Source organism: Periophthalmus magnuspinnatus, chromosome 7 (genome assembly GCF_009829125.3).
Source record: "Periophthalmus magnuspinnatus isolate fPerMag1 chromosome 7, fPerMag1.2.pri, whole genome shotgun sequence".
NCBI classification, from domain to species: Eukaryota; Metazoa; Chordata; class Actinopteri; order Gobiiformes; family Gobiidae; genus Periophthalmus; species Periophthalmus magnuspinnatus.
In genome coordinates, this window is record NC_047132.1 from 26,967,688 (window position 1) to 26,989,687 (window position 22,000).

Sequence of the window (22,000 nt, forward strand, 5' to 3'; positions counted from 1 at the left end):
TAGGTGCTAATATGTGCGTTAGCTGTTGTCAAATTGTAATAGAGGCATGAATGCAATTGCCAAATAGAAAATGTTCTGTAAGAAATAATATAGGTGTGTTCTTTTAAATTCCTATTTGTATTATGTTGTTAATGTTGGCTGCTTTTTGTTACATGAACATACTTAAAATAAATTACATATTACATAATATATTAGTTTAAGTATTGAACAGCTCAGGTGTGATGTTGATATTATTAGGACATTTATACGTAGCAAGTTTTAGTAGAAACAGCTGCTAATCTTTTCTAATTTTAGTTGTAGTCATAGTATTAAATGTATTAAAACTATATATTTGGTTATCATTATCTTTACACCACACCAAACGTTACTGTTCAAATTATGCCAAGAACATATTATAACATTAAAACATTATAAATTTTTTGAAAATACCATCCTAGTTTTTTTTTCATGTCCAATGTTGTATGCACATCTTTTTTATTCATGATTAAAATAAACAGACCAATCGAATGACTGTATCAGGATCAGGTGCACATAACAAATTGGGCTGTGACCTACGGCAACGGTTGTCCTATTGTTCAAGCATCACCATTAAAGATACACAGGGAAATTAGTACCTTCCTCACCGGTGCTGGGTGTAAAACGTGACATCTCATTAGTTATTCTTTCTTTGCCCTTTTCTTATTTGCTTTTAATGGGCCATCCTTGCTCTTGGGGTGACAGGATGCCTATTAGCATGCTGGTAAAACTTCTCTACCTCTCTGTAGATAAGGAAATAACACACTAAAGTCAGAAGGACAAACAGGGATATCGACAAAATGATGAATGCTGCATAGAAGAATCAATAGTGATATAGCTTTGAGACTGATAAATATAATACCAAGCTTATGATGCAGGGTGGTAACCGGAAGCTACACTAAAAGTATATTTGGGAAAAGGCAATAATCATAATAATTAAAATGGTATTAGTTTTATTTGTTTATTGATTGTGGGTGTCATTATTTATGTCTAAAAAACAAATAAATAAAAATAAACATAAATAAAAAGATGTGTACTGTTGTTATTACATTTAGGTCCCTATTCATGGGATTCAACTCCATGTTTCCACAGGACATTTTAATGACTTGCAAACATTCAAAAGACAGGTCCCTTTGTTTTATCACTTTGAAACCCATGGATAGTCACTCGAGTGGTATCGAATTACACTGTTCGCCTAGACTATTTTCAGTAGTCTGCAAACAGAATATATCAAAGCTTGTAATGGTACTAACTCTATTGATTTCATATTGCTGTCTTTTTAAAGAGCTTAGATTACAAATACAAGCAAGTGCTTTATCACCAGTGCAATGAAGAGATTAGAAACGTAATAATAATTACGATGGCTCCGTCGCACTGATACAAATGGAGGCAGAAAACTGCTTCTCAATTAATGTACTGTCCCCTGGGGCTGACACAAGAGCATCATCAATCATACATCTTACTCTAGATAATTAAAATATGCAAATGTATGTATTTTTCTGTTTAATAACACAATTGTCTGTGGGGCTGGCAGCACAGGAAGGAGTCATGTTATCCCCAAATAGCAGCAGTACTGTTTAAGACCTTCTCATAAGTACATACTGTTTGTAAAAGGTCTAGGCTTCCTGCTCTGATCAATGCATTTGTGCACACTATGCATAAAGTGAGCCCATTAATCTACAGTACATGAGCTAAGAACAATGTACAGTCCTAACAGCAAAGTTATTTCTGCAGTTTTAGTCCCCGTCTTGTACTAAAACTGCAAACTAAAGCTAGAAATCTAATTTGAGATAAGACTGTTTCAGCAATTGAAGTAGAAAATGATATGCAACAAAATCATGCCAGGGCTTCAAAATATGATATTTTCTGATGATAGTTTATCAAAAAGCTGCAAGGAAAATATGTAATGAAAAATGTTAAGAAGGCTTCTCAGGAGCTTCAACATTTTACAAAACCATGTGGTAGATATAATATTAGCATGTTAAATGTCAACTGGGAGATTTTCACAAAGTACTAAGCAGAGACATTTAATGAACATATCACATAAAAGGGCAGGACAATAGATTGTCTACTCACTGTCCTACTCAAAATGGAACAAGAACATGGCTCTTCTAATGCAGAGCGCAGTGTCCCCATGTATCCGTAGTCAGAAAAAGCAATACAGCTTTGCTTTGCTTTCTGTATTCATCTTATCTTTTCAGTCTCTTTGGCTCATTTCATTGTGGAAAGGCTGCGATCACGATTAGAGCAGAGCGAATCTGAACAGGTGAAAATGACTTAGCTGACAGCTTATTTGAAGGCTGAAAATGGTGCCGATTACAATTCTGAAAAATGACCTTCCATCTTTTGAAGCTTAATCATGACTAAATAGTTTGACCTAATGTCGTACTGAGCCTCTGTCTACCGCTGAGCTGCCTGTAACCTCCCACCTTTGACTGAGAGAAACACTTCTGCTCCTCATATGACTAATCCACAGCCTCCAGTGCCAGAAGGCCAGCACTGCATAGGCCTGTCACCATAATTACTGCTACAATATTTATACCTTTTCTATGCATTAGTGGGCCATTTTTGTTAGTGCAATAAGATTTACGCTGTAGATGGTTGAATAAGAAAGTCCTATGACCCGTAAAGAGTACTTGGGTTTTTAATTTTGCTATTTATTTGTTGCTGCTCATGTTTTTAATGAGAAAAGGATTTACTGGGATAGTGTTGTCTTTGGGGTTATTGTGTCAGGTACATATAGTTTTTTGGTAGTATTATCTCTATCAGTATATAGCATTTCCAAATGTATTATTGTGATAGGTTTAGCAGTGCACTTAAATGACCCGAGCATCCATCACTTTCTATGTCCTCATGTATAATACTGTTTACTAAATATTTACACTGCTGCCAGTGTGACCCTGTCAGATGAACTCTTGTCAAAGTCTGACCTCTCCGGGGCTTGCCTTGTTTTTGGGAATAAAAATAAACTAGTTGTGCATAGCTACAGTGTCACTGAGAGTTTACTGTCTCTATCTTTTGTTTAACCAGCCTTGACCACAGCAGATGGGACAATTAAAACAACTCGCGCCACAGTTGTTCTCTGCAGCATTATAAGGATATTTTTAGAACGCAAAGTACAATGTAAAATGAGGCATACAAAACAGAAAAAAACCCTATATGCAACCCCATTTATAGACTAGCCCTCAGCACGTGGCTTTATAACTACAGTCCTCTTTCCAACCAGGCTGGTCAAACATCTGTCTCCACATGCAGCACCTATTCAAAGCCATTATGAGAACGGTTATGGACATCTGCAGCTCAACAAGTTAGGACAAAATGTTCACTTGGAACACACTCAGGAACAAGATAAAGAGAGGCTTTATCGATTGCATAGTATAGTAAGTAATGCAGAGTATGAAAGTCTGCATTCAATCTCATCTTGCTGTAAAGGAACTGTCCCCTTGTTTTTGTTTCGGCTTCTGTACTTAATTTTCTTTTTTTAATTTATTATTACATGTCTAGCTAAGGTGCACTGGCTCACTAGTTCCCTTCTCTCCCTTGTATAAAGTTCTGTTTTGTGTGTAACTTCTGTAAAAAAAAAAGAAAAGAAAAAGACAAAGTGGATGACTATGGTACTGTATTTGGTCTATATACCACCATATGAAAATAAAGAAGTCTGCATTCAATCAATCAACAAGAGCATTATATGAATACTTGTTGCAAAGAAAAAATATTAAAATAGAGAATGTTAAAAAGGAAAAATACAAATTATGTCTCTAAAAATAACTCCAGAACAAACCCATAAATATAGAGTCATGGTGAAGAAAATTATGAGGAAATAAGAAAACACATTCAAACTAAATGTTACTTATTGGGACTCCAGCCTTTTACCTATACAGCAGCAATGCAGTACAATTTCCATTTCCATGAATGAACATCAAATGGACCACAGCGCTATGAAGGGCACGGCCACAGTGACTCACGTCTCACATTTATAGGCTTTCAACCCAAAACTGTGCACTGAATCTACCCAAACACAAACGCCTTTCTGTCGTTCACAAACTGTCAAATAAAAACTTAAATAGATTGCCAAATACACATAATGGCTGCTGTAGTGTATGTTCCCTGCTGTCTTGTTACATAATCACTGTGCATTTCATTACAATACAAATCCGTACTGTCAATCATAATTCTGCATTAGAGGAGGCTTCTGGTTTTCAAATCTGAGCAGTTCATTCCTGTATGTTGATCTGCCCTCTATTGGTAACACCTAGCACTGCATTAGACATTTTTACATCCAGTATTATGTTCATGTTTAGACATATATTGTTTTTCATGATTAAAATGTATTTATTTTGAAGAGATCAACGGTTTGTTTTATGAGTTATGTACCTACCAGTTTTGAGAGCGATTAGCCCTGTAATCCGTCCTCCTCCCTCTGCCTCCTCTCGCTGGTGGAGGCAGACTGCTGAGACCTCACTGCCATCTGCACACAGACAGAGCCAAAGCACCAGCAGCCCCAGACAGGCTGTCCTTATGTACCCAACACACATACAGAAGGCTGAATCCACTGAAGCACATAAAAGATACACATAAAAACAATGAAATAGATATAGAAACTTGAATCGTCACCTGTATAAATCATTCAAGTCACTTTACTTTCTATTTATTATGTTCATATTATGCACTGTTCATAATAATAGAGCCACTTAATGTGCACAATTGCACTGTAGCCCTTTATTTTATTATACTTTATATTCATATTATATTTTTGAGTGCCTATTTTGGCTCTCTTGCTGCTTTTGAACTGTGTGTTGCAACATTGGAATTTCCCCATTGTAGCACAAATAAAGGTTGTCCTATCTTATCTTAAAAAGAAGCATCAATATTAATGTTTATGGAATTACACATTTTAATAAACATTAATTAATGCGCTGGCTCTATAACGCAATGGAGAAAAAGTGTCCAGATGAGAATTCAAGCTTGCTTTCCCATTGTGCGAGTAAAACAATGAGGAAAAAAATAATAAATTGTTCCTATAATAAATGACGTTGAATTTTCAATCAACTTTCAATCAGTATACCTTTATTTAGCCTAAGTGCTTTGCAACTTTCAGAATTAAACAATTAAAAATAAATTCTATCAATGAATTAGACTAAACTTTTCAAATTATAATCACAAAATACACAGAACTGCACTTACTTAAATAATAACAAGTACTACAACACCACTAAACCATGTAAATATAACTGCAGTTGTTTTGGGGTTAACTTCAGGACATGTCTGGTATTGCCGCCTCGGATATAGATCTCTATTTCCACATTCAGCATCATATCTTCATTGATAAAACAGTGATAAATACCGCCTCCACCTCCCTATAGCAGTGCATCCCATCAGTGGACAGCCCTGCGCACCTCCTCCCCCCCTTGTCCCGGAGATAAATGGCCCACTGTGGCCCCATCCCGCAGGTCCTATCGATTATCACACCTCTGCTCTCTGTGCGTACACACCTATTTTCTGCTTCTCTCTGACATATCACACCTCATTTCATCCACACACAGCGTCAGGATCGATTCAGGTGATGTCTCTTTTGCACTAACTCTGTTTTCAAGGCAACAATCTTGGGGAGAGGTGAAAAACGTTAAACACAATACGAATGCACAGTCATGTTAGAAATATGCTGTCCTAACACGTTCACACCTGTACACATATCATAGCAAAACTGGAACATAACCTAGAACTAAACCTGGACTACATCAGGACTAAACAAAGTCTACATCGGGACTAAACTGTACCCACCCAGGACCAAACAAATATAAGTGTAAACGCAACCCTACGTTCATAAAATGTCAAAAAAGAACACAAAAACATAAGGTAAAATCTATATAAACAATTACATTAAAATAATAATAACTAATGTTAACCTTGCAGCAATCCACATGAGTGTTGAGAGCTAAAGCTAAAATGTATTATAATATAAACATTGGAAGGGTATCAACATTTTACAAGAACAAATTGGCAGATTCAAACAGTGAAGCAAAAAGAAATTTAATGTGGCTCCTACTTTCTTTTTTCTAGATTGTTTTTTTTTTAGATTTACATGAGTTACCCTTCCAGTTTTATTACACAGATAAACTTCAGGCCGACTGCAGTTTGCCTGATTTAAAAACACACAACACTAAAGATATGAGAGCTGGCAGCAAACCACCATTAAAACCATAAACAACAGAGCAAAGGCTGCAGTAACCTGACCATTAAAGGGTCCGGAGTTTGATGTACAGTGGTGGCGTCTATACTACAGCCCGTACACCACCATTAGAGGGAATGATTGCTGCCATATTTCAGCCTGTAGTCGTCCGCTCAAGTCTCGGGTAATAGCGGCTCCGATACGCTGGTCGTGACAGTGGAGAAAACAAATGCCTGTCATAAGAAAGAGCAGGTAGTAAGTAGTAATTCAGCAGAGAAAGTCATTCAAGTGGAAATCAAAGCTGTTTTTTATAAAAGAAGGGGGCTCTTTTATAGGACATTTGACTGACTAAAACAGACCTAAACAAGAACCAAGAGATATGTTTTTAACAACAAATAACTACAGTAAATGCAGTAAATTAAGACCAAATGAAAAGATTTTGGCAATGCTTTTACAACACAGCTATAACAGCCTGAGAAGTCTCACATGCTTTTTTTAACTGACATAACCATTGCTCGCCACTAGATGGTATCATTGACGCTACTGTGGCATCCTTTATGACTAAATAAGGAATGAAACATATTTTATAGAAACAAAACAAGAATGGATTATGTTTGATATATATTGAACTTTGTCTGATACATAATAGAATTACAGTATTGCAATATTTGACAGAAATGTGCATTAAGTAGAATAAAATTACAAAGAAAAAAATTGAAGAAAAAAAAAAAGTATATACATGATATACATGGACATTAATCAAGTTAAAGAGGTTATTTTACCCCTAAAGAAGATATAATACAAAAACTAGGTCTATATGTTAACATAAGAACTAATCTCTTTACAAACCCCATTTAGTCCAAACATATCGATATGCACAGACGTACGTATGGCGTGATAGATGCACTCAGCTCTTTGGTCTCTTTGGTGGGGGTCAAAGGTAAAGCTCTGACCTGGTGGAGTCAACATGGCCTTATAATAAAACAATAAACAACAGCCTCCTCTCAATAAGCTCCCAGTCTGAGTCCCACCACAGACACTTTCATCCAGTCGCTCTGAAATCTGAGGCTAAGAGACTGACACACACGTACTCGGGTAAGTACGCCTGTTACAAGAAGAACTACTTAAGCGCAATATAGGACTGAAGAGAAAACTGTGTTAAAGAATGGCATGATAACCCGAGGAAAGAGCACATTTATGGAGGAAGAATTGAGGAGACCTTTACTAAACAAACTTAATGATAACTTAAGTAAAATATTAAATAATTAGGACAATACATTTTTAGTAGCTAGCATAAATATAGGCAAAGTGAAAAGTTGCCTCTGTTCAGTGTTCACTTGGTCTGGCAGCATCACCTTCATGTCTCCATGGAGATAGATAAATTAAGTGCCATACTGTGGAACATTTCAGGCAAGGCAACATATTCAAAATGATGGTACTCTCCACCGGAAACGTTACACAGAGCAACTTTAAGTAAATGATTCTATAAATATCTTTTTTTTTTATTTAATGTATAAATAATAATTTCATAATAAGATTGGTACCTGGATTTCAAGCACACATTGTGATCATTATCCCATTCAAACCATCTGGTCACATAAATACAATGATGTGAGATTTTGGCTCTTACTGAACTACTAATATACCTGCATGAGCTTGGTTTTTAGTAATTATTAGTATCAAAACATGGCCCTTGACTTTATAGTAATCACAGCATTATAAAGGCTAATTTGCAAAGAAAGCTTCAGAATTTCACCAGCTAATTTACTGTCCATCCACATTAACATACGGTAATTGCACAATTATTTCAATTTATGTGAACAGTGAGGTTAGCATGAAAGTACTGTTTAGAAATTGTCGCAAAAAGAGAAAGTTCATTAAAGCTTTGTTTACTCTATGCCCTCTGTATGTGATGTCTGTGCGTGTTTGAAATCGTAGTCACTGAGGGGGTCGCCGTCGGTCCCAGGACACCTAATACTCTGCGTGCTCTAGGGCCGGCGAGAAGAAAAAGACCACTATTGGATTAGATACCAAAATAGGGTGAGTGTTTGTTTTAATCAGACAGTGACACGGGGAGCTCGGGCCTGGGGAGAGGGGAATGGAGAGGAGCGAGATGGAAGAGTCCTCCAGACAGATACAGAGTCTGAGGGGGCAGTCAGGGCGAGTGCTCCCCAGGCTAAGGGCCCACCGTGGGGCAGAGGAGGTCAGAGGATCGGCTGGCCTCTGGAGGTCATTGTCAGGCCAGGAGAACAAGTGGACAGTGACCACTTCCCTGAGACAACGCATGTGCAACAGAGGAGTAAGCGAGCTTCAAAACCAAAAAAATACTTTAATATTTGAAATAATAAGTAAAAGATTTTGCTGCTACTGCAACTACTACAGTTATTACTACAGTTATTGCAGGCAAAACTTTTCTAAGATGTTTTTTCTTGAGAATAATACAAAAAACAAAAAACATGTACAACAATTTTTCCTAAATTCCCTCAGTAGGCATAACTTTCCATTTCTGCTGTAATTTCTATGTAAGAAGAGTGAGATAAGTAGTTTGTCTGAAACAGTAAAGACAGCTTGAGAATACTTAGCTCTGCCACAATTATAGCTTTGTTGGTTTGTGTACTCGGAGATGAAACATGAATGAGATAAACATTTGAAATCGGATCTTTCTGATAACAAAACACAGTAATAAGAGCTTGGATAAAGAGTCAGAGCTGCAGTAATAGGCAGACATAGCCTTTTTTCCGTCCAGTTAAAGATTATAAAGCTGTGTGCCAAAACCAGTGAAATGTGGCTGTTAGGAAGATTTATTGCTGCAGCTGACTTTGTGTAGTGGGCCCTATAAAGCTTACCGAGATACACCACTAGATTTCATGTGTCAGAAATGATTTTCCAACTAAAATGAAGGGCAATTTAAGACAGCTCTGGAAAGAACATTTAGTGTTATAGTCCCGATAAATAGATACCCATGATTTGTACAATTTAGGTCTTGGTCGCTTTCTCTTTTGTCTTTTTTTTTTACCTTTTTTTTTTTTTTTTTTACACACAACATATCTATTTATTGTTATTGTAAAAAATAAGCCTCAAGTGATAATCTAAGAGGTCTGTGTAATCCCTCAGTCGTCTGCAAAAATGATAACCTAAGAGGGTCAAAAAACGTAAAAATATTTCCTATAAGGAGATAAAAAAGTATCTCTGGGCAACCCAGCAAATAGAAAATAGTTTTGGTAAACATCTTATTTAGCCCCAAAAGTCATTTAAAGTATTAACTAGTGTTTCTAGCACTGCAACATATGTTTAAATTATAAAAATTGTATCCATTGGTCCTGAACGCTAAGGTGATATGTGTGCTTATATACATATTATATTTGATTATCAGGGAAGGAAAGCGATCATTAAAAGAGACAGAGAGTGTCCACATAAGTCTTCTCTACGGTGTTATGGTAATGTTATCCCTCAGTCGGAAGTGCAAATCCTGCTGCTGCGAAGTGCTCATAAATTAGATTTGGTGAAACTTGGTGCAGAGGCGGTCTCCAGTGTGCCGTTTCACTGTATAGCGCACAAGCATGCTAACGCACTGCAGCTTTCATTAGCATTACCAAAATCCCCTTAAACTCCAATAACTGATGATTATATCCTACAAATTCACTAGGCTTCATTGTCAATTGGAAGGACTCATATTAGGACTTGATCTTATAGGTTTTGGCCTGGTCTGCTGCTCCAGTTGGCGTTTTATCTAAAACTGAGACAACCTGGCTGGAGATATTACAACTGCCTCCAGAGCAGAGTAAGTGTTTGTGCTGAAAGCTTTTCCAAATTACAGAGAAATCGCCAAAGTAAGGTCACATTTCTGCAGCTGCTTCTTATTCCTGAGCCTGCAGAGTCATCCTAAACAGTTTATTTTAGATTCAGATGCTGAAGCTCCCAAGCCAGTGTTGTGAGTCATTTCTGCTTAAATCTCCAGATAAAATTGATGAATTTGCATGTTCTTAAAATATTCACAATTTCATTTTTATATGAATGTTCAATAGACCAACAAATGTTATAACCGCTATAATCTGGGTGTAAAGTGAGGTCAAGCAGTATGTTAATTATTTCAGGTCTAAAAATTGTTTTAAGAGGTGAAATAAATGAATGGATTTTGATTGTAATAAATAGGTTATATAAAAAACAAACAATTAAAAGAGTGAATCTAAAACTTTACACCATGGAGAGATAGGGTGACGGTCATAAGAGAAATAGCGCAACCAACTCAAAGAAAGATAAGAGAGATTTTGCTCAGAAAGTGCCTGAGATGTCTTACCACCCTGAAAGTGAGCAGTGCGTTGTGGGTAAAGGGCCGCATTATGGGATGTGTCTGGGTGGTTTGGTGGGGTCACGCCGCGTGCCCAGGCCCTCAGGCTCCAGTAGCAGGACGGACCAGAGCATCCGCTGAGAGGATGACCCCAGAGCAGCGCTTGTACAGCTGCACCTTATTGGACAAAGAGATGCGGCACCATCCGGCAAGACTCATATTCGACTAAGATTCATCCTGGGACAGAAAAAGCAACATATTTAGTGTCTCTTGTATTAGACACCTGTAGAAAAAATATAAGACAACTAAATGTAATCAGTGTTCCCTATTTAGACCTATTCACAGAATAAAATATTGAAAAAAAGGTTATTCACTAAAACAAAATATCCTGGTTAGAAAGAAAGAATCTAATTTACAAAGACCACCTCTATGCTTTTAAACTAGTGGTTTTATAACATTAAATTTGAATTTGTACAAAATAATGGTTGAAGAAAAATATCTATAGAAAAAAGAGCACTAGATAAAGGCATTCTTTCATTAATTTGTCTAAATTAAGTTGCTGGTCTAAGCAACAAAAATTATGATTCATCCTATTACAGATGCTGATAGACTAAATAGTTATGACACGATAGTCTATGTTATGGGATGGTGTAATAAGAACCATTCGCTGGTAACCCCACAGTTCTCGTGGAGGACGCTGTTGTATCCCGCTGATCTAAACCAATTCACTACACCTAATGTACTTCCTCATCCCCTGACTGTCTGTCTCAGTTATTTGACATTTGATTAGACTTGGCTCTAGTTTCGAACAGAAGCGGTCAGACGTCACTCTGTGAATCATTTTACTGAGGGCGCAAACACTGCTGGAAACACAGTGATAATTCTCAAACGCTAAATGGCTAAATGGCCTGTCCTTTGTTGTGTTATACAAGCCTCTCTATACTGGGCTGATGCGTTAACGAATGATTTTTGTAAAAATAAAGAAAAAAACGTCAATCTTCACTCGTTATTTCAAAAGCTGATGCGGCCTGTGCGCGCGGAGCTGCACCAGGGCCACGGGAGAAGTCTGATGAGCTGGAGACGAGACTCTGCCAAATCAGCGTCTGTAGACTATAGTCTCACACTGTACATGTTGAGAGAAACCCAAACAGGAACATCCACGATAGAGTGGTTTTGTAATACGCTTAGGCTGTGCGTAAAACAGGTGTCCCATTACGCAGAAGCGATTCAGTTGTATTAATTGAAAAAGACTCAGTACTTATTTTTTGCTAACTATGACATCTTATGTTATATATTATTATTTGTTAAATAAAATATAATAATAGTAAAACAAATGCATAACTCATAAAGTAAATTTAAGACTAAAAAATTATTTTACCCCATTGAGTTGAAAAGGTAAAAGTTAGGAAATATATCTTAGCTTAGTAAATAGAAAAGGAAAAAGGAAATATTTTCTTTGGAAATTAATTCTGTCCTGCTTGCAATTTATTTCTGTGAACAATTAGACTCTTTTTCTGGTAAAAACAAATTGACACAATAAAATCAATTTGTAGTGAGAAACAGACATCATGTCTAAAACAGGCCACACATGACATAATAAATACAGTAAGTATAGAATAGGATAAAATTAGCACGAGTAAAAATAAACGTATATTTAGAGGCTTGGCCTAATCAGGGGAAAGTGTCGTAATGTCTTGACCGTGTTTCCATGGCGACGAGGCCGAAACGTGCGCGCACATCCTCGTGGCCGCGCAAATCGATCAACAGGAATTTATTTGTACTGTCAGACCATGAGGACCGTGATTTAAAATTGAAAGTTTTAACACCAGATAATACACATTTCTTTAATCCCGAGATGCACGCGTTTTCTTCAGCTAGCATTCACTGGAGACTTCATTAGCTAGTAAGTAGCATAAGGGCTAATTTTCTAAACATTAGCGGAAAATCGTTTTTCTAACGGAACTAGCGTTAAATATTTAACATGTCAATGTAAAACGAACAAAACACGCGCTGTGACAAAATGTTTTCGATAGACTATACACTGATTACACATAGGCACGTCATTTGACCACAAAACATATTTAGCTTACCTACGCTATTATTTTGTAGCTATCGTTTATTGCAGGGTTCCCATCCAGTAGATGGCGATCCAACAAGATCCTCATACCTCACAAATTAGCTTATATTTTATTATGAACAAGTGCTCTAATACCCACGGTTAAGAAAAAGTAATCAATAAACTGTCCACAAATGCATAATAGCCAGATACCAGACACAAAATACAAATTAATATACTACTCTTAAATGATTTTCATTGTTTGTTGTATTTGATTTCTGTCTTTCAGACTCATCCCCCTGTGTATTATGGCTAAGATCCAACTCACTGCTGTCTCTCACTGGGCTTAGGGTGCTCCATGACGCCTCTCTGAGGTTAGGCAAAGGACAGTGTCCGCACTTCCCATTCACTTGAAATACTAAAACTCCCTTGCTACAGCCGTGTGTGCTTCCCAGAATGCACCGCTCCAGCCGCTGACCCTGAGGTCAGCTGCTGTCAGTCACAGCTTCAGCTGGCTCTGCTGCTCCTGGACATGACTGGAGGTTCTGCACATGGGATCATCTCTGTGCATTCATGGTGCCTAATTAAATTAGCTATCCTTCTCCTATTCTAATGCAAACCTCAGGTTGAATCACCACCCTGTACGTGAGAGGAAGAGCCTGAGGCGTAGACACTAAGACAGACAGACCGCCACTATCACACAGTTATACTCCTGAAGCACTCTACAGGGGTGTTCATTTAGTCTACATCCCATAATATTCAACAAATCTGCTGATTTTCCTGTGGTGCCCTTTATGATAGACACAGATGTGTGCAATCTGAGCAAAAAAACAAACATAAAACAAGACCTGCATGTAGCATTGTAGCAACAATAAATTAACATAATTATGAATTTACTATTTTTGGAAGGTAATGAGCAAAGTTCTGATCCAAAAAGACAAAGCAAAACAAGCAACATTACCAAAGTGCCAGTCACAGTGGCACAGTATTTGGATTATATGGTTTGGCAATATTTTAATAGATAGTGTCATGTAATTTTCAGCTAAAAAAGTATGCTGTGAGTGACTCAACAAAGGGTGAAAAGCACTGCTCTAGTTTGTGCACTGCATTCTTATCAAGAGACTCATGCAACAATAGTTGTGTGTCTGAAGTTTGAGTGGTATCATGGGCATGTGCAGGTTGTTTAGGAGGTCATGTGTGTCAGGGAGAGGATGTAAGGTGTAACCGGGTGTGACAAAGCCCTGGAGTGGGACGTCCCGGGACAGAGGATGTGGAATAGGGCGAGGTGGAAGCAGTGCTTAGCCTAAGGGCTGCAGGGGGCTCAGTGAGACTGGGGTCACCTTTATCCCTCGTCTGTGCCCAGCTCTGAGGGGCAGCGGGGGGGCTCCAGGACCCAACAGGCTGAACTGATTTCCTGAGCGGGGTCATGGCTCGGACAGGTTTGGGGGACAAGGGTTTAGACCACAGGGAGCAGAGTGGAGCTGGTTACGTACAGTGCACTGATATATCTGATAAGGAAACTCTAAAGGAAAACACAAAAATATGTCTAGGGCAGAATTTAAGGCCAGTATTTTGTTATTGAAATCTGTAGGCAATGAGAATATTTCGATATGCTTTTGAGAAGCTAGGACAACCTTTATTTGTCTCACAATGGGGAAATTGAGTTTCATTTTGTTCAGTTGATCTGTCAGATCAATTATGTCACAGCACTAGTGTAATATTCAACTTTATGGGGTATTAAAAGCTTAATAATGTGCAGTCTTACTTTGGAATGTATGTTTTTAATTTTAGTATATCATTTTTATTTTTCCATAGTCACCCTGCCTCCCCCAGCAGCAGAGACATGTTGGAGACTCCGTTCCAAACTGCATGCCCATAACTCCACATCATCTGCCTCTTAATGCAATATTCATATAAACACTCTACCTGCAGCAGCTCCCAGATCACAACTCTTCCTCTTGGCCACATTTCTGGAGTGCATTTACTCAGCTGGCTCTGTGAATCCAAGAACTCTCTGCCCCCTTAGGCTACACAGGACATGGTTGTCACGACATTTCAGAAACATATCCTATTCCCTCATGTGTTTACATCCCTCCAACATACCCCCCTCAGAGAAAATTATGAGGTTTTTAATGGTGGTCACTCAGTCAGCCAGTTTGATAAATAGTGGCAACTGTAGCAATGTTTATGGGCAGGATAACATTTAGAGTGAGAGCTTGAACGGTAGCTCTGATTTAGACGACAGCGAAGTCTTTTGAGTCTTATTGCCCCACTGACCCAAACATGCTAATCTAAGTCATGTTACAAGCTAATGTTGTTAAGCCCTATATCTACAGCCACTAATCACTTGAACTTGAGGGAGCTCTTCTTCTCCATGTCTGTTTGTGGCCACTCAATATAAGAAAGCTATAGTATAAGTGGATTTCACACTTTTCAAAGAGACACAACATGAGAGGCTATTGCTTGGAGATTCTCAGATCTCAGATAGATTGTCTAATTAGAATATTTGTGTGTATATTAACTTATATGTTGATTGATTTTTCTGGTCTCATTCTACTATCACCTAGAGCAAGTGCCTACAGCAATAGTAGCAGGATATGTTTTTGATGAAATAAACTACATAGATGAGCTTAAAGTGGCTAAAAACTGTTTTGTGTTCTTAGGCATGGTACTTTGCCCACATTGGCTTGTATGAAAGTGGTGTGTGTGCGAGTGTTTGTGCTGGTCGGAGGGGGCAAAAGTGCAGATTGCCAGCCTCACCTTTGTCCTTATGTCCCAGGTCAGCGGTGGCTACAATAGTAGCTTACCACCACCAAGGGTGGAGTAAATGAATAATGGAAAAGCTGTACATAAGAGTTATTCATTTATTATTATTATTATTATTATTATTATTATTATTATTATTATTATTATTATTATTAAACTGAGAAGGGATTTTATATAATTTCCTACAATTTATTTCAGATCGTTTATTTGATTGGACAAATTTGACACTTTGTAGTGTCTCAACTTGGGCCTAATTATGTGTTTTTTAAAGCGGATAATGTGTTTTATAGCAGTAACCTTTCTGAATTATAAACTTCGGGGTACTTTGATATCCTCTGTCTCCAGACTGAATCAGAGAGGGCCCCCGGCCTAAATGGACCTGTTGTTTACGCACTTGTCCATCAGCTGAGTGGCGCACGACTCAGGTATCCGCTCGGAGATCCGCAGAGATGTGGAGATGTCCGCACCGGCAGCGCTCTGACGGGACGCGGTAAGTGCACTGTGTTTGGATGAAGCGGGTCTAGATCAGAGATAACACGTCAGACTAACAGTCTTTTATCTTACTGTTGAGTCAAACCCATTCACACAACATTTGGTAGATTCGACCAGACTGAGCAGATAACGCTGATTTTAAGATGTATCCTTTAGTTCATAGGCGACATTCAAAGGATAATACAATATTTTAACAGTTTTATTAATCTCTAAAGAGATTCATTCATGTTTTCCTTGAACATGTTCTTACATTAAAATCCAGGCCTTGCCGAATTGTTCCTAATAAGAAAATGCGTTGTTGTTGACCATAGGGTAATGCTCTTATTATTATTTTTTCTTTTTTAAAAGAAAAAACGTGTTTATTAATATTTTTTGTGCGTTCACATTTAGGCCTACTTTTAAATGTTGTAATGCCTTTAACAAATTGTTAAAGTGAGTATTCTTTCAACGCGCTCGTGCGTAAAAAATAGGCTATTGAGTCAAAATAAAGTGGCACATGTAATGGTATTAAAGTGAATAAAAACCTGTGTTTTACTAAAGACATAGTAACCTTACCGCACATAAATGCTTTAAAATAAAATATGGCTATTCGCTGCGCCCGCGTACGCATCATGCCTGAAAACAGCAAACATATTTTAACATATGTTTAAAACATAACATATTTTAAAACACATTTGCAAAACATGGTAATGGTGTGTGTAAAATAGACTATTGTCACAGGCTGCATTTACAATTATTGTCGTTCGTTCCGAAGCCTTTAAATTGCGAATGTTGGTTGGTTTAATTACATTGTAAATTTGAATATTGTCTATTAATTTAAGACCTGAGCAGTATTTTAAAAAAACAGAACAAAAAAACAAAAAACAGGCTACTTTTATAATTCATTTCCCCGCATATTTGTTTTGCGCACGCGTCTTGTCTTTGTGCTGAATTTGCATAAAGACCATAACGACATGTGAAATAGGAATTAAATGGTTAATTGAGGGGACACAAACCACACGTGATTGAATTTTTGGCAAATTATATCAGACTTTTGGAAGCTGGATAGGCCTTGACGCGCGCACCCACGCTCTCGCTCTCTTTCACAAACACGCACGCTTCCACGCACGCGGTGCCGGTTTCACGGGTCTTTGTTTCTGATCTGGTAAATCCCACCCACTTGACTTTAGCGGGAGAAAAAAACAGAGACCTGTCCGCCCGCTCCGTCAGCAGCCAGTCACTGTCGTCTCTCGTGCGGAGCTGGAGCGAAATGGACACGGACACTTGTTTGTCTTTCTCTTCGCAGAGCAGCAGGCGGACTCCGGACACCCCTCCTGGTCTGGAGCACGGCTCTGGCCCGGGGACCTTCTTGCACTGCGATGAACTGAAAGCCCCGCACCTTGGTCCACTGCAGCATCGCCTGAGTTTACGCGGGGACCTGTACACGGCGGCCATGGCGGACTTTACGCACGGAGGTGCGCAGGCCACTGCGCCCGGTTCTCCGGGAAAACACGGCAAGTTTCTAGAAAGTTTGAATCAGGACCAAAAGGGGACTGTGGTCAGTGGGAAACCAGGATTTTATGACTCCAGCTCAGATGGTAAGTGGGGCAAGTTCCAGTTTGCCTAAAAGTTTTAAATTGTTAGATTAGTCTATAACTTTTTTTTTTTTTTTTGGTCAGACGATGAACAAAGATATTTCTTCAATTGCTAAACCGCCTGTGGAATGCAACTTAATAAAACCTATTTAATGTGTTTCCAAAAAATGCATTTTTTTTTGTAGATAGACAATATGAGTGCGTTTAAACAAATGTTAATGGATGCTACACACTTTTTTTCCCTTTTTAAATTTAAAACTAAATACATTATCTGAACTGTTATAATTATGCATATTTTAAATACCAAAATATATTTATTCATATAAGAAAAAAAAAAAAAGTTTTGTTCTACTATGGTAATTAATAAAACAATTCAAACTAAATTTACTTGAACTTACAATTAGACAAGTTTGACAATCATGAATTTTCATAATAAATTATCATTTTGCACTAAAAGTGCAGTAGCCCTATGCCATTGCTCAGACCTTGCAGTGAAAGTCCGAACACTTGTGAGGACAGGTCAGAGGTCAGTGCCACAGACGGGACAGCAGCCGCCAGCCGTCAGAGACTAATCACTGTTTTAAATGATAGACTCAGCTCAGTGCAGGCGTGGGGTGAATGCTGTCAGACTTAATAGTCAATAAACGTCCATGTTTGAGGAAGTGCATCTTGAAGAAATGATTTCTTTCTCTTTATTTGTTGATGTTGATGAGTGTGCAGAACGGAGGAGGATATGAGGTCTCAGACATCTCTGTGTCCACAAAAATATACAAATGATTCATGTTCCTGCCAAAAATAACACTATCACCCGCCCATTTTAAAGCCTCATTCTTTTCCAAATTAAGTTTTCATCAGAAATAACTTTGTTTTGTTTTGTTTTGTGTTTTTTTTTTTACTCTCATACTTGTCCTTTTAGTGTGTGTTTTTGCAGTAGGCCTCTTTGTCAAGACAACTGAGAGTAATTTAATTCATTTAGGTTTATGGTTTCCAGAACAAGACCTCAAACTATTAAGGCCTAAACTTTATCTTAAAACTATATGTCACTTGTAATTTGATATGTCTACTATTTGTTGTAATTTTTCACTTCATAATTAATATATGCTATGTACAAAATTACTTTATTACTTTATAATTCAATTAATAAAACATAGTTTCTGTTTATTTAATAATAATATAGTAAAAAAGTATCATTATGCAGCAAATCCCTGTCTTCATTTAATAATGATGCAGTTTCAAATTACAAACAAGAAAAAAACCCAGAAACAAACAAACATTCTGTGATTAAATCTGACTGTGTATTAGACTATTATTCATCATAAATCTAATATGTTTATTTGGGCCTAATTGTTTTATACATGCTTAAATTGCTTCAGATTTTCTGTATTCATTTGGCCTTTCTGTATTTCCCATAAGTGTTTGTCAGTGGAGGTGCAGCGGATATGGATTTTTGACAGATTAAAAGCCACAGTTACAAATGTCCCGCGGCCCCTGTCTGTCCTGAGAATATTCAGAGCTGTTGTGTGTAGTGTGGATCTAATGGACATGAGGAAATTAATGTTGCAATGAGAAGTGCTCTGAGCGGCCCCAGATTGAATTAGTGCAGTGGAGTTGTGTCTGCTGCCTCCAATGAGAGTGAGACAGGGTCAGACGTAATGAACACAGACATCAACATCCAAACAGCACAGACAGGCGTTTCGTCAGTCTCTCACAGGGGAGGAAAAAAGAAACTGCTTTCTCTGGATATAAAATGCATCAGTTTTTCTACTTACTTAATGAATCAGTAATAATAATGTTATTTTGAAAATAATAATAATTATATATATATATATATATATATATATGTATATATATATATATATATATATATATATATATATATATATATATATATATATATATATATTATTATTATTATTATTTTTTTATTTTATTTTATTATTATTTTTTTTTTTCAAACATGCAAACTGCCTGAGAAATTAGATCTGAATAGCATGAATACTGAAATAGAAGTAAATAGTGGTAGCTCTTTCCTCACATATTGAAGCTTGTGGATTGGATCCCTGAGTCGTCACACACAGTCTCTCCTGCTGTCCAACAATAGATGAGAGGGAATGGCTGTCTGTCGGTGACTGGACACTGTTCTGCATGCAGCTTTGCAGCTTATGATTTTTAAGAAACATTTCTTTTATACTGTGTGTTTCCTTGTTTTTCTAGAAATAATACGTAATCCATGTTTTTCCCCTTTCTGTTTTCAATTTCTGTTTAAAAGCACCACTTTGAGTACTCGAGTAACCATTCCAGATATAGAATATTTTATTTTGAATTGTTAATTCCAATGGCAACAGTCTAAAGCCCATGAATGATTGAATAAGAATTGAGACCCCACTAATCTGGTTTAAGGCTATTTAGTTGAATAAATTATGTGTGTTGTTTTTCGACACAACAGGACAAAACTTCCTTTGTGCAATGAGAAAAACAACCAAGAGGTAATGGGTTTGGATGATTCTTATGAAAGAGTTTATCTGATGTTATTTTTAATGTAATAAAACAGCTAAATGTTGACCGCTGACCACCAAGCTACATTCAGTTTAGCTGTCATTTAATTATTTGTTTCTTGTTTTTAACACACATGATTCCACTTAGCTTTCTCCATGGTTCACCAGAAAAGACAGAACTCAGGCTATAAATAGGAACTTCAGACATTGTCCATCATAAAATACAGATGTTAGATAATCAGAAGTTTAATAATCAGTGCTATTTTAATTTCCCGGCAAATGTAAGAGTCTTATGAAGTCACATAGGGTACTTTATGAGGTGTTATTAACGAAAGTAATTTATGCTTATTTTGAAAAATCTGTGTAATTGGACAACATTAGAATTTGACATTGTGACATGATAATAAGATAAAATGATGATCGTGACCTCATAATAATAAATAACTCTTAGCGTTTTTCAAAATACTTTAAGTTGCTATATACTGGAGGAAAGGCAAAAACAACTCAAAACACAAATATGGAAAATATATTTACATTACCGTAAACATGTTCATAGTATTGTCAGATATTAAAATTTTCTGTTTTGTTATTTGTGTTCAAAGGCAGAGAAAAGGGAACCCCTAAAGCCCTGGTCTACCCTGGGATCGGCTCGGACTGTTGTGCAAAGATGAAAGAAGCTGCAAGCATGATCCAAGGAGACTCCATTGCAGACTCCATCGATCTGTCGGGCAAAAACAAAAAGCGCCGAAACCGCACTACGTTCAGCACCTTTCAGCTGGAGGAGCTGGAGAAGGTCTTTCAGAAAACGCACTATCCTGACGTGTACGCCCGCGAGCAGCTGGCCCTCCGCACAGAGCTGACGGAGGCGCGGGTACAGGTGAGGGCTTGTCCTTTTCTTTGCTTTAAAACAATACAATGGAGACTTACCACTGTCAGTCTGGTCTGGGACAGGTTTGGTTTCAGAACCGCAGAGCAAAGTGGAGGAAACGGGAACGCTACGGCAAGATTCAAGAGGTCCGCAACCACTTTGCTGCTACCTACGACTTATCTCTACTGCCTCGCCATGACACATATCAGGTAAGACACTACAGACTTCATAACTGTTTTTTTCCTTTAGGTCATTTGTGATGCGGTAGAAGCATGCAAATTTGTTAAAACTTAACAATAACTACACTTTAATTAACCTTAACAAAACATGATCAAAGACTTAATTTATATTGAACACAATAATTTAATGAGAATAATTTTATTAAGATTAAGCTTTATTAAAGTTATTAAAAGTGTAGTTCTTGTAAAGTGCTACCCAACTTTTGCCAAAACTTGTTTCTCTGTCTTTGAATAATTTAACTAAATTAGTTGATGAATACTTTAAAAGATTTACCCAATTATTTATGTATGTTATCTAGTATATTACTATAGCCAATTTACAATTTTGTGAACAAGATGTTTTCATGTTAATTGATTTTACCTATTCATTTTACATAGAAATGATTTGTAAGTATTGGCTGATAATTCTTTCATACTTTCTATTCAGATGCAAGGTAATCTCTGGCCCGGAGCGCCCTCAGCCGGAGGAGGAGGTTCAGCCGCTGGTTGTGTCCTGGGACCTGACCCTTCATCCTGCATGAGCCCGTACCCTCACCCTCACAGTAACCTGCAGAGCTTCATGGGGATGCCCACCTCACCCACTCACCCCCATCACCACCATCCTCCGCACCATCACCACCCGGGCATCAACGGCCTCTACTCTCTCCACAGCTTCCCCGGGGGCCTGGGCTCCCCCTCCATCGATGGACCGGAGACAGAGTACAAGCCCACTGGCCTGGTAGCACTGCGGATGAAAGCCAAAGAGCCGGGCAGCATTCTCTCCTGGCCCACATGACCACAACAATGCCAACTCTCCATTATGCACTGACTGAGCCAAAGCATATTACATTACTGATCTAGTGCAAATGTAAACAGCTGCTCAGCCTATGACTCAAATATTCCCTCTCAGCATTTGTACAAGCAACACAAAGACATTTCACAATTCTGACGAGGACTGTTGAAAATGGAGAAATAACCCTTGCACGTAAAACCAACTATAATAATAGTAACTACATCTCACCTCTTTTACATTTGATATGTCCAGTAAAACAATGGTGG

The 22,000-nt window shown here is 37.7% G+C and overlaps 1 protein-coding gene across 2 annotated transcripts; it reads left to right on the forward strand.

Moving 5' to 3' along the window:
* Window positions 1–17,013: 17,013 nt before the first annotated feature.
* On the forward strand, window positions 17,014–22,000 carry alx3 (ALX homeobox 3). Of its 2 annotated transcripts, none has more exons than XM_033969137.2 (4): window positions 17,014–17,363; window positions 20,458–20,732; window positions 20,807–20,932; window positions 21,390–22,000. In XM_033969137.2, exons 1-4 carry the CDS (start codon window positions 17,036–17,038, stop codon window positions 21,735–21,737), a joined length of 1,077 nt encoding a protein of 358 aa, XP_033825028.1. In that variant the 5' UTR covers window positions 17,014–17,035; the 3' UTR covers window positions 21,738–22,000. The 2 variants fall into 2 exon arrangements, with proteins under 2 accessions (XP_033825028.1, XP_055078958.1); XM_055222983.1 differs by having other exon boundaries at window positions 17,014–17,283; window positions 20,462–20,732.